Consider the following 14193-nt stretch of genomic DNA (forward strand, 5'->3'; position numbering starts at 1 on the left):
TCAACACAAATTTGAGTTTAAAATTTGACCAAACAAACATTAAACTCACTCATTTGCACTATTGGTAAGAGTGACTCACTTGTTTGAAAATACAAGGGCAATTTGGGGAATAAAAGGATGTTACGTCAGATATTTGTAGATTCTGATAATTGTAGATTCTGATGGAGGAAGTTACACGTGTATATTTTATGTTTTGTGACTGAAGGACAACTGGGCGAGTTCGTGGCTTTTCTTCTTTTTCTCCTTTTCTTTTCTTTCTCGCATTTTCCAACTTTTGCTTTTAAATTATTTTTGTTCAATAAATTGGTTTTTTTTTATTAACTTAAAAATATTTTCCTATGTACCCAAAAAAATATTTTGTTAGTAGATTCATTGGTCAATTAATGATTGTCAGTAAAAATTAGGGATCAAAAACATATTTCTCTCTCATACCTAAATGTAGGTTCCTATCCAAGATGGCTTACAATAGATATAAGAATTCAAATGCATGATTATGATTTATGAATTTTAAGGAATCATTGACACATTAAAACTTTTTTGGAAAATCACATTCTTTTTTTTATTCCTTAACATTTTTTTAGTCCTTGATAGTTTTCAGTGGTTGCTAGCGAAGATGTTTTGTAATGTGCGTAAACATGGGTAAAGTTTAGAAGGACCATTTTCAAAATTTGTTTAAATATTCTTTAAACACATAGTCCAACTATTATATATCACTAGTGAATAAGGCACACCCTAATGGGTGTGCAATTAATAAAAATTACAAATATGGAAATTCTGTCACAGTCCTTTATTAATATTTGAAATATTGGCATCAAACCATATCTATATCCATAAAGGAATTAGTGGACTTCTCCTCCGGATGATAGTATAGAAAGGGGAAGTTGCTTTAGAAGGAAGAGAGAGAGAGAGAGTTGAGTGGAACACATAAACGTGGGAGTTGGAATGAGAGAGTGGTAATTACTAATTAATGGATAATGTGAATTGATAACTATGTATTAATTGTCATCAATGACTTAGGTTCCGTTTGATAAAACTGAATCTGAATTCTAAAATCTGAATTATGAAATCTGAATACTGAAACAATTAATTTACTGAATTTTAAGCACTGAAAAAAATATATGAATGTCTGAATTTTAATACTAAACCTATTTATGTTGTTTGATAAATATTTATAACTGAATGCTTAATAAGTTTAATTTGACAATTTTGCCCTTATATCCTTTCATTCAAAAAAGAAATAAAATCTATGATTTAATTAGTTTAAAATTGTTAGGTATGAAAATGACAATATTTATTTTTAAATCAAATTAATATAAAAGATGAAATATATTATATGAGGAGTATGGAAAAGATGTGAAAGTCATTAAAAAGGGAGAAAAGAAAAACTAAAAATCGTTAGATAGAGAATATTATGTTGTTTAATTAGATAAGAATTTTGAACATAATTAACAAACAAGAGTAGATTTGGTAGATAAGATAAGGTAATTGAAATAATTCTATTGATTCTTATCAGAATTAAGCATTCAGTTAGGATTCTTGTGCTGAAAAAAATACACATAGGTTCAGCACTAATTAACAAGTTCAGCAAATAGATTTTTATTTATCAAACACTCAAAACATCTGAATGTCTGAAAAAATTCAGATTCAGCACTTTTTTATGTTATCAAACAGACCCTTAAAGTCTTGATGGAATAAGAAGTCAAGACTTTAAACCTAACATTTCATCACTCTACCATTATATGTGGCTTTTCAAATGCATGCGGGTGCATTGTGTACCTGTCTGATCCAATGGTGATTTAGTTTCTATCATTTTTCAATGGATTTAGTTGGGCCTCCTTTTAAAATACGTTAGAGTAGGATTAGAAATAGAAATTGATGATAACGATTGACAAAAAGAAAAACTATAGAGTTGTCTTGCAATAGATTGGGGCTAATTAAGGCTAAATAGGAACTTCAAAAATGGCATTGTGTGTTTCAACCATACAGTGATCCCTTGACATTATATATTGCAAAGATATTTCGAAAAAGAAAATATTAATGACATTCTTTGACTGTTTTTACTCTGCGAAATATTAAAATGGCCTCTACAAGACCATCCCAATTAGGGGAAAATTGTTCAAAAAGTTTCTCACATTTTATAAACTAACTTTTTTCATCCCTCACTTTTGAAAGTATAATTTTACATTTCTTACAAATTCATTTTGATCAAATTTGACCTCTACCTAGATTTTTGACTAGTTTTTTGTCGAAATCTACCACATGCCTTGCATGTAATCATTTTTAGGTACAAAATTGTTAAATCAAACTTTATATAATCCGATCCATAGTTCTTCACATTTCACAAAATGAATTGTTTCATCCCTCACATTTCATAAAATAAATTTTTTCATCTCTCACATTTCACAAAATAAATATTTTCATCCCCCATTGACCATGTGTACCCATGGCTTTATATATTTTATTTCACCTAAACAGTATGAATAACGTATAATATATCTTTATTTGATTTCATCTAGACAGACTAATTGTAGTTATACACATGCTATTTAATAGATATTTATATGGATTTAAAATTAATATTTTTATTTTAAACTCATGTATATATCTATTTGATTTTACCATGTGAACCTATTCAACATTTGTGATCTTTTCTATTTTGGTAATAATTCATTTATTGAGTTATATAGTAAGGATATCTAATTAATAAGTCCTAATTCGAAATATATAGTCATGCTAATAAATTACAGTTTAAATTTGAAATTTCTACTCTCCACCTTTAAGACCGACAGTTGAATTATTTGTCTTATGATTATTTTAAAATTTGAAAGTACAAATCACTTATTTCTTTTTATTATACTTTTCCTTTGTTTATTTTTTATCCAAATTTAATTTGATATAAATACTTGATAATGTTTAGAATTAAATGTCTTCTTTGTTTTCAATTTTTGAGTAAAAGAAAATGAACATGAGTGAAAAACTAACAATTTTTTTTAAACCCTTGTATATATCTATTTGATTTCACATGAACAGTATATTTAAGCGAAATCAAATAGCGATATATTGCATGTTGTTCATATTGTTCAAATAAAATCAAATAGATATATAAATGAATTTTTTTTTAAAAAAAAAGCTATTCATACACATGATCAATGAAGAATGAAAAAATTCATTTTATAAAATATGAGGGATGAAAAAATTCATTTTGTGAAATGTGAGAGACGAAAAAAATTCATTTTGTGAAATATGAGTAACTATGAATTGGATTATATAAATTTTGATTTGATAATTTTACCCTTAAAAAATGATCACGTGTAAGGCACATGATAGATTCCTGCCAAAAAATAGTCAGAAACTTAAGTAGGGACCAAATTTGACCAATGTGAAATTGTAAGGAACGTAAAATTACACTTTTAAAAGTGAGGGACGAAAAAAGGCATTTTGCAAAATATAAGGAACGTTTTGAACGATTTTTTCTTAAGTAAATCTATGAAAAAATCCCTTATGATTAAGCTAATCTACGAAAAAACCCTCTATGATTACCTATTGCTGTCACAAGCATTCTCCACCTTCAATTGTTACCCTCCCTTTCATCTTTACCTCATCTTCCTGCCCCCTTTCTCTTCCATCTCCTTTCCCTCCCTTTGCGACCCCTTTCTTGCATCTACTCACATTCTTCTCGTGGTCATATTTATTGTAGAAGGGAGAGGAAAGGGTTTGGGGAAAGGGTGATCTGGTCACGACCCCTTCTCTTTCTCCCACAACTAATTATGGTCATTGGAAGGAGAAAGGTTGTGGAGAAATGGCCTTGAAGGGAGGAGAGAGAGTAGGATGCAAGGAAGGGGAAGAGAAGAAGGAAGAAGGGAGAGGAGGAAAACGAAGAGGGAGAGGGTAGTGATCGAGAGGAGGGTGGTGGTAGCAAGAGAAGAGTGGCGGTGGAGAAAGAGATGGGGTGGTATTTTATTTTTATTTATTTATTTATTTTATGTATAGAAACAAGGTGAATTGTATTTAGGAGTTTTGGATTGTTTTTTAAAAATTTTATGAGTTCTAAAAGGTTCAATAGGTATATCAGCTAAAAATTTGATTTAAGAAATTATTTTCCAAGTCAAGCACTTGCAATAGAAGCGCGTTTGTCTCAAACTTGTTAATTTAAATGATTTTTGTCGATTTTTTACATTAGTTCAAACCACAAAATATCGAATTATATAACTTGAAATCATAAGAGGCTATTTTTGTAAGTTTGCTTAACCACGAGGGACCTTCTGCATTTAAAAATTTACTTGTTTCCAGTACATACTCTCAATAGTGGTGTGTGTATCTCAAACTAGTTAATTCAGATGATTTCTATCACTTTTTTAAATTAGTTCAAACCACGAGATATTAGAGTGCATGTTTTAAAATTGTAGGGGATTTTTCTGTATTTCAACAAAAAGAAATAAAATGATATGTTTCAACCCACATATTTTAGGAAAAAAGCTATTTTTAATGAAGCAAATCAGTTCCTCACATTTTAAAAACAAAGCAAATTAATCCCAAAATGAAAACTTGATATAGATTTCAAGGGTAAAATTGAAACATCACTTTAGTGCTAACCAAATCTAACTATATCTGACATATACATGATATTAAGTCAACAAAAAAAGGGAAAAAATATTAAAACTTACAACATAAAAAAAAACCTTCTATCTTAAAAATTTAAAAATTTTGAGAAAGTGATATTAGGTTAACATAAAAAGAAAAATTATAATTATAACATCAAAAACAAATCATTCTCTCTAAAAAGAAAAGAAAATTTAAAAATTATAACATCAAAAACAAACCCTTCGCTCTAAAATGTTTAAAAAATTTTTGAATTATAAAATTTTGTAACTTAGGGGTTTGCTTTTTAGTTATAATTTTTAATTTTTTTCCCTTTTATGTTGACTAATGTCATTATCTCAAAAAATTTTAACTTCTTTTAGGTAGAAATATTTGTTTTTTATGTTATAATTTTTAATTTATTTTCCTTTTTATAGTGACTTAATGTCACGTATGTATCATATGTAACTAGACTTGGAAGAACTGAAGTGATGTTCCAATTTTATATCTGATAAGAGAGGAATCTTGTACTATTTTGTTCTTTTTCCACCTATAAAGCTGCCTTGGTTATGGCCCGTGGAAAATTCATCGTTGCCTGTTCAAACCAAGGATCAAGACTTTACCGTAGTATTATTTAATGCACCTTATATTAATTAACATTATCTTTGCTTACACATAGAACACTTGCATATTAAGGAAGAAAAGTTAATGTATTTAGTCGCAGAGCATTCTACAGTTACTTTTGCAATTATTATATGATAGATGCATGTGAGCTACAGCATTAGTCAGTAGTTAATTTTAGATTTTTAAGGCACAGACACATTATTATCTTTTTTAAAGTGTAATATGTATCATGAATAATTTTTGCAAGGGAATTCATGCGTTGTGGTTTGGGTTATTTATTGTAATTTCGTATTTGGTTGCTTTTTTTTTTTTTAACTCTTAATAAACGAATTCTATTACATTTTAGATTCCTAATTAATCGGACTAAAAATGATTCTATTTTCCTCCTACGTCGTTTTGGAAGCACAAATTTGTCCCAAAGATTCGTAGAATTTATCATTTGGTTTGCTTTTCATTCGATACTTACAATGCCAGTGTGCATAACCACATTGGTGGTTGTATTGTATCTATCCATATGTTGTAAAAAATTAATACTACAGGTATCCGCGTACCAAAACTATTCGGCAATCCATTCCATTTCCACCATCCCAAAAAGACGCCACCAGCATCACCAGACTTACCCACCAGGTGAATCAAGCTGCTTTCTTTTTGACTGGAAGAGAAAACGAACCACGTGAGAATCGAGCCTCTCTTCTGAGATCAGTTAAAAACAACAGAGATTAGAAGTTTTGCAGCTGCACCCAACAGCAAGAGCTTCTCTCCTCCTTTACTGGTTGTTGAAAGCAAATCTCACTTTTCCAGGATGGCTGACCCTGCTCTCTCTTTTGTTATTGAGAGAACTGGCGATCTGCTGATTCAAAAAATTGCTTTCCTGAAAGATGTTCGACGACAAGTTGAGAGACTCCGAAATGATCTGGTCCGGATGCGGTGTTTCCTGAAAGATGCTGATCAGAGGCAAGATGAAGATGCAAGGATCCGCAACTGGGTTTCTGAAATCAGAGATGCTGCCTACGACGCGGAGGATATCATTGAGATCTTTGCCAGCAAAGTTGAGTTCATAAAGGACAAGGGACTCGTCACCAAATTGACATATTATCCCTTGAAATTTGTGAACCTCTACAAGATAGGTAAAGAGATTAAGTCCTTACAGATGACGCTCAGTGACATAGCTGATAGCCGTGAAAAATACGGCATAAAAAATCTTGGAGAGGGGATGAGTACACAGGGAGAAGAGCTTCAACGGCTCCGGCGGTCCTCTCCTTTCAACGAGGACAAGGATATAGTGGGCTTCGAGGAGATAACAAAATCCCTGGTGGCAGAACTTTTGAAAGAGGACAGAAACCGCTGTGTGGTTTCAATCGTTGGCATGGGAGGTGCTGGTAAGACAACTCTAGCCAAAAAAGTTTATAACCATGCTGATGTCAGGGCAAGATTCAATTGCCGTGCTTGGGTTTGCGTCTCTTCAAGCTACGATCACAAAGAGATGCTGAGATCAATCATAAAGCAATTGGATCAAATAAGTAAAGAGCCACTTGAAGTGTTGGAACAGATGGAAGAGCAAGACTTAGAACAAAGGCTTTATCAAGATCTACAAGATAAATGTTATCTTGTGGTGCTTGATGACATATGGAAGGAAGAAGCGTGGGATTGTCTTGCTAGGGCCTTTCCTGATGTTAATACATCAAGTAGATTGCTACTTACAAGTCGCAATCGGGATGTTGCCCAACACGCAGATGCTCTTAACAAACCACATGAGCTGAAAACTTTGGGGCAGGAAGATAGCTGGCAGTTGTTCCTCAGAAAAGCCTTAGGCCATGGGGATAATGCTGGGTGTCCTCCGGATTTGGAAGAAGTAGGCAGACAGATTGCAAGGAGATGTGGTGGTCTGCCACTGGCCATCACGGTTATAGGTGGCCTGCTACTGGCAAAGAAAAAGTTGAAGAGTGAATGGGAGAAAGTTCTCAATAGTTTCAACACAAACCTATCAAAGAGCCAGAGTGGAGTATCAGCAATTCTGGAATTAAGTTATGCAGACCTCCCTGCCAATCTGAAATTTTGCTTTTTGTATTTGGGTTTGTTTCCCGAAGACCACGTGATTTCCGTGCGCAAGTTGATCCATATGTGGGTAGCAGAGGGAATAATGCAGAAAAGAGATGCAGTAAATTTGGAGGAAACTGCAGCATATGATGATGTGGAACGACTTTGTAGCAGAAATATCGTCCGGGTGGCGGAAATGACTGTTGATGAGAGGATTAAAAGCTGCAGAGTCCATGATTTAGTGCGAGAGCTTGCAATCAGAAAGGCAAAGGATGAAATTTTTTTTCAGATCCATGACACCAGAGATGATGAAATATCAGCCAAATCCAGGTACCTTGCTGTTCATAGTCTCCCTTGGGTTAAAAATTATTTTGGGTCTTCGACCCCTCCTCTCCGGTCTCTACTTTTTTTCAATATCCGCATTTACGAGGAAAACATTAGTCTTAGATTCAAAAGTTTCAGAAAGCTTAGGATACTGGACCTTGAGAATGTTGAGATGTACTCTAATTTGCCAAAAGAAATTGGTGAAGTCAGGCTTTTAAGATACCTCGGTTTAAGAGGCAAACTCAGTATAATGCATCGATTTAAGATAGCTCATCCCGTCGGTTTAAGAATCACATCGAGTACAAGGCTCCCTCATTCCTTCGGTCGTTTGCGAAACCTACAAACTCTTGACATACGGACCCATGCCACAGTGATAGTTCCAAATTTCATTTGGAAGCTTGAAAGTTTACGGCATCTATATGCGTATGATATGGAATGTGATGTGCCTCTTAAGATTGAAGGATTGAGGAATCTCCAGACTCTGTCAGGCATACGCTTTGATGACATTATGCACAATAACATGTTAACTCTGACAAGTCTTCAGAAACTGGGGATTTGGGTGGATGACAGGTCAGAGATAGACAAACTCTGCATGCATTTATCTGAGGTTGGAAGCCTAACGACGTTACATCTTTATAGTACTAGAGGAAGAGGGCGGCCAACTCTAGCTGGACTTTCTAAGCTCCATCATGTAACAGAGCTTAAGCTATCCGGGCTGTGGCTAATGCTACCTCCTGATTTTCCTCCAAATCTCTCTCGCTTGGCTTTGAAACACACACATCTCACGGATGACCCAATGCCAGTACTAGAGAAATTGGGACGGCTGTCATTCCTCAAAATGAAAGATGCATATGACGGCCGACAACTGATCATTTCTAGGCATGGGTTTCACCAATTGAAATTCCTTGAGCTCAGCCGCCTAAATCATTTGGATGAAATAAAGGCGGAGAAAGGTGCATTGCCACAGCTCCTGTGTATGAGAATCAGGAATTGCGGCAGATTACGGAAGTTGCCGGAAGAGCTGAAGCACATATCTACTCTTGATACGCTTGAGCTTGTGGACATGCCAAAGGATTCTATCAGCAGGCTTGCTGCGGACACGGCATTTAGTGTCCCTAACCTCAGAATATTTGACTCTTGAATGCTGAAGAAACTAAGTTCGCATTCGAATTTGATGGAAGCTTCTGCATAAATGTCTTGAATGGGTACTTCTACCTTTGTAATCTATCTTATTTATCCTCTCCATTAAGGGGCTTCTGCTCCACCTCATATTGTACTGCAAGCTGAATTCCAGAGTAGTTATTAATAAAATTATTTCCAGTTTTTATCAAAATAAATAAATAAAAAGAATGTTTCCGATTCAACATAACCAGCCGACAAGCCTTTTTATGTGGGCTAATTCCTCGCAAGAATAATGATCTGACATGATCGGTATAAAACTATGCCTGCTAGCCTAGCAGGCAAGCCATTTTTTTTTTTTTAAATGTTGGGCTGCCGAGCTGAGCTGCAATTTTTTTTTTTTTTTTAAAAATGATGGCTACCGGCCAACCATCGTAAAAAAGAAAAAAAACACTTGACTCGATGGAGGCCAGAATTGGTGTCAGCCGTTGATGGGATGGGGGAGCATTTTGCCGAGTCTCGTGAGCGAGCAATTTATTTTCGCAATTCCTGTGAGAGGCGAGATTTGAAGGATGCTGGACAGAAAGGAATACGGAAAAGTCTATAGCAGTAGCACCGATTGTGGATCTGTATAGCATCTTTTGCACCTATGGTGATGTTCAACCTGGTAATTCAACTCAAACTCGCGAGCTACCTGATTAATAGTTTGACTCGAGGTGGTTTTGATCGAGTTAGATCGAATTTGAGTTCACAAGTCGAGTTCGCGCTCCAATATTTTATACTCAAAAACTCGACGAGTCTAATCGAACTTTTTATAATTTATATTTTAATTTTTTATATTTGTTATTGTGAAATGTCAATAATATCATTTATTTAAAATTAGATATAAAATATTAATTTTTATTACGTGAACTTGATTAGGCTTGAATGAGCTCAATTTGACTCGATTAGATTTAATTAAACTCGAGTTCGAGTAGTGCATTAATTGAATTCGACTCGACTCGAATGCACTTCTAGTTGAACCCAGCACCAAATAAAAAATTTTTTATGAAAAAGTTTATAGCAATAGCACTGAAGTTCCAATCCAAAGAATGGATTATGCTCGTCACTACACTACTGCTCCGCTTGTCATGAAAGATCTTCTTCAATTGTCTATAATCATTGGCACCTCCCCTTTCTAGAACTTCATCATTCTTTCTTTATTGACAAATTAACAACTAATACCAATGATTACAATTGAGTTACAGAGTAATTGAGTGATTACTAATCAATCATCACTGCATAAAAATCCTTTCACCATAATTACTATTTCAAGTCTATTTTTGCATCCTCGCAACTGGAAATAGTTGCATGCAAATTGATTAAGGATTGTGTGACAAGAATGTCAATGGAAACAAAACTAAGATTTAATCAGGTAATTACACAGAAGGATTAAGGATTGTGTGCCTTTTTCCTCTCTTGAAAGTCAAATTTCCGAAATGAACTCCATGTGTCATATAACACGGTATTATTTTCATCTAAATGGTTAGGAATTAGTATCTCTTTCACTATAAGAAACAAATGAATCATTATTGTATCCTATATATAAAAAAAGGAGTTTGTAAGTGCCTGTTGGAAAATTTTCATCTGTCATCTTTAGGGATAATTTAGGTAGGGAAAAAAAAAATCAAATGCAGGCGATTAAGCCAAATGTGGAACATTATAATGTATAGTTGAGTTGGGTTTGACTATTGTGTCCTCCCATTTGTAATTGGCTTATATTCCACGTGATTATCAAGCTTTTAAGTGATGTTTAAACCACTTACAAATGTAGTTGCAATGCTCTTCATCTTCTTTTATAATTGTTGAGTAGCTTTTATAACTACAATAATAGAGAGTCTTAATGCTAAAGATGATTGGTTCCAGAAGCACTTAATAATGAACATGATTGATTTTGGTTCATATTTCCAATCCGTTACAAGTATAATTATAGTGCTCTTCCACTTGACAATAATGGAGGCTTTAATACTAAAGAATGTTGCTTCAAGTGCATGTGCTCAATTTTTTGTTGTGAGTGTGCTCAACTACTTTCTCTCTTTCTAGAGTTTTGGATATTTAGCTAATATAATAAAAATTGTGAGTTTTTTAATGCAATATTTTCTCAACAGCTATTGTGTGAATATGGAAATTTCATTATGGAATACTTGATACATACATATGAATATCCATTGGAACCTTTTTACATCTTCTAACTATATTTTCAAAATCTGATGTTCGTGGCTGCAGGTGGTTAATTTGCGACTAAAGATTATCTATTGACTCTAATTTCATGACCAGGGTAGGATCTAAATCTAACCTTATAGTTTATGCATGTTAATTGTTGATTGGATATGTCTATGATTGTGTTATAATGGTATAGGGAAAAGGATAATGATATTTTTGTTATTGTTGTTGTGGTATGGTGTGATTATCTACTACAATCCTATTTCTTTTGCTTATAAATTTGTTTTCCTTTATAAGTTTGTTGATTTGGCCAATTTACTTATAATTTCATGCACTTCAACTGATTCAATTAAACCAATTACCATGCAGTTTTAATTAAACCAGTTATCACATAGGTTAAAACTCCCGCGCTTAGCACGGCTTTCCCCCTAGTTGTTTAGATTATTAATAGGTGCACCAGACTAGAGGTGTCAAAATGGGTGGTTTGGGCGGTTTTGAGTTTGTTAAAATGGATAATGAGTATAAGTGAGTCAATCCATTTATATCCATTTAATTAGATGGGTAAAATGGATAAGTCAAAAAATGAATTAGGTAACCCAATTACCCGTATATAACCCATTTATTTTAATTTTTTGTAAACTAATTTAAATTCATTTTTGCAAACTAAGTTATCAATTTATACCAACCTTTACACCCATAATTAGTTTTAAATATTTATTTATAATGTTCAATAAGCCTAATTACCAATTTTTTTCCATCCATACTCTATGTCGCAAAATTATATACTATTTAACAATTGAACAATAATAATACAAAAATTTGAGTTAAGTACTATAAAAGTTAATATAAAAACTTTGAACCCCTAATATTTTTTTCGTGTGTATCCTCAAGACACTGTTGATGCTTGCGCTCCACGCCCAGGGCTTCAAGGCTTTGATTGACTGATTGCATAGCAAGACAGTCTTCTGGGAGCAATTAGGATTGCAAAACAATGCTGAAAATGGTCCCAATCCTAAAGCACATGCAATGATGTCTATGTTATCTTAATTCCTTCAGTTTCTTTTGTCTGTTCTTGATTAGAAGCATGTAATATGACTGTATTAAAGCATATAGATTTTGTGATTGAGTCATGCATTTGAAGGTAAACTCTGGTAAGGATGTAACCTTTTTATATCAATCATAATCCTCTCTGCTCTTTTTTTTTTTTTTCTGAAAAAAACTACAACAAATATACAACAATAAGTTAAGAAATTAAAGAAATTCATTCGAAGTAGACAAACAACAAAAGAAAAAGAAAGGAAGCAGCTAGTAGCATGAAGAAGGACAATAGAAAAAATAAAGTGTAAATTGCACTTCACTCCTTATAATTTAGCAATTTTTCATATAATCTTTTTATGGTTTCAAAAACTATACATAATTCGTTCATTATTTGAACTAAAGTGTTAAAGTGGTAAAAATAATCCTCTGTAATGAAACTCACGGATACCTTTGTTTAAAAACTAAAATGACTGAAATGATCAAAATACATAAACATAATATGTATAACACTTTAACCCTTTATAATTTTGTATTTTACCATATAATCCTCTTATAATTTGCTATTTTACCGTATAAACCTCCATGTAATTTTCAAAATAGATACATAACGCTCCCGTGGTTAATAAAGAATTTTCAAATTTACATAGGGATACTTTTGACATTTAGTTGATTCCATTATGGAATGCAAATTCTGTTATGTTGACACTTTAATTAAAATCATGAGAGAGTTATGTAAAACTTTTGAAACTACATGATGGATTATGTAAAAATGCACTAAACTATATAAGAGTATTTTAGAAAAATAATAGCCTAGATTTAATTTTTTAATAAAGTTAACAAAATTTTCTTAAATTGTGTGAGAAAAAATCAAGACTATCAAAGTGAAACAGAAGAAGCAATTAACTTCCTAGTTGTCCAAGCACGGGGGAGGTTACCTACTCGGTTCACTGTGTCCTTTGTCCTTTATCCAACAACCAATCGCCAAGGGCACCAAATAATTAATAATTAATCTAACACACCACACATTTTTTTTATGCTCATCAAGGACCCAGCATTTTGAGGATAGAAAAGTAATCATAAACACCCTAGCTGTCCAGGAATGAGATAGAGATCACCAACTCGATTAAAATAAACTAAAGAGAAGGAAAGGAAATAGAGACTTCAATACTTTTTTGTTTAATAATTTTGTGCCGCTATAAGAGTACAGAAAAAACAAAAAAAAGAATTTTATAATTAGTTAATTAGCATAGAGGGCTCATTTAGCTTTCCCTTTTGTCTTGCTTAGCATAGGCCATAGAGTTTTCAGGCATATTTATTAGATTTATCTCACATCAATTGTAAAAAATAATATGATATTTGATTTCAATGTAAGAAAAAAAATCTCACTTCTTTTGAGTTAGCTTTTAAGGTGGAAAGATCCAAATGTTCTTTCCGTTATCAATATGTAACTTTTAATAAGCTATCATAGAGACAGAATTTACAAAAGTAGAATGTTAAATTTGAGATGCTTGTAAAGTATTTGTGGAGATCTCATATTTAATTATACCATGATTTAAGGCAAACACTACACTATGATTTAAGGCAAACACTACGGGTAGCAAAAGAGTGTAATTTCTCGGTAACTTAGAAACTCATTCCACCCTGAAATTAATGGTCCAACCTTAATGGCTAATATTACCTGAATTGGGGGAGTAAATAAAACGTAAATGAATTTTATCTTATACTTTGAAAACCCTTCGAAAAAAATTGTTTTTTTGGGGTGTAATCCTATGACATAACCAATCCATCCAGTATTGAGGATACACTTTTTGATGCTAGTTAATTATTCACTTAATTGTTCACCACGTAAGTGCAAACATGAAGGACCCACCGTTCAAATTTATTTCCCCTGATCAAGGATTTAGCATTTTGATGCAAATAAATATTGACAAAAAATGCAGCTGAATAGTGGTTCATAGCTGTCCAAGAATGAGACGGATTACCTACTCGATTAAATTTTATACATTTTTAAAAACATAAAATAATTATTTTTGATGTTTTTAAGCTCGACCTTTACATTGAAAGTTTGAAATTGATAAAATTAAGTCGAATTTAGGTTCGATTAGACTAAAACTCGACTCGACTTGATTCGTTTACAGTCCTATTACTTACTTAAATAAATTAAACTAAGGAGACAAAGAAGAAATAGTGACTTCAATTATTTCCTTTTTATTTTATGGTTCGTTATTAGAGTATAGTAAAATTTTTATAAATTAATACTCAATAAATTAA

At 32.8% G+C, this 14193-nt stretch overlaps 1 protein-coding gene across 1 annotated transcript; it reads left to right on the forward strand.

The window, feature by feature from the left end:
• The first annotated feature begins 6004 nt into the window (after positions 1–6004).
• Positions 6005–8704, forward strand: LOC113769074 (putative disease resistance RPP13-like protein 3). Its single transcript, XM_027313556.1, has one exon. The coding sequence runs from the start codon at positions 6005–6007 to the stop codon at positions 8702–8704; it is 2700 nt and encodes an 899-aa protein (XP_027169357.1).
• Positions 8705–14193: the final 5489 nt, after the last annotated feature.

Source organism: Coffea eugenioides, chromosome 4 (assembly GCF_003713205.1).
Source record: "Coffea eugenioides isolate CCC68of chromosome 4, Ceug_1.0, whole genome shotgun sequence".
NCBI lineage: Eukaryota > Viridiplantae > Streptophyta > Magnoliopsida > Gentianales > Rubiaceae > Coffea > Coffea eugenioides.

Bases quoted from the DNA above. Each gene is read 5' to 3' on its own strand.
- LOC113769074 (XM_027313556.1), top strand. From the start codon at position 6,005: ATGGCTGACCCTGCTCTCTCTTTTGTTATTGAGAGAACTGGCGATCTG.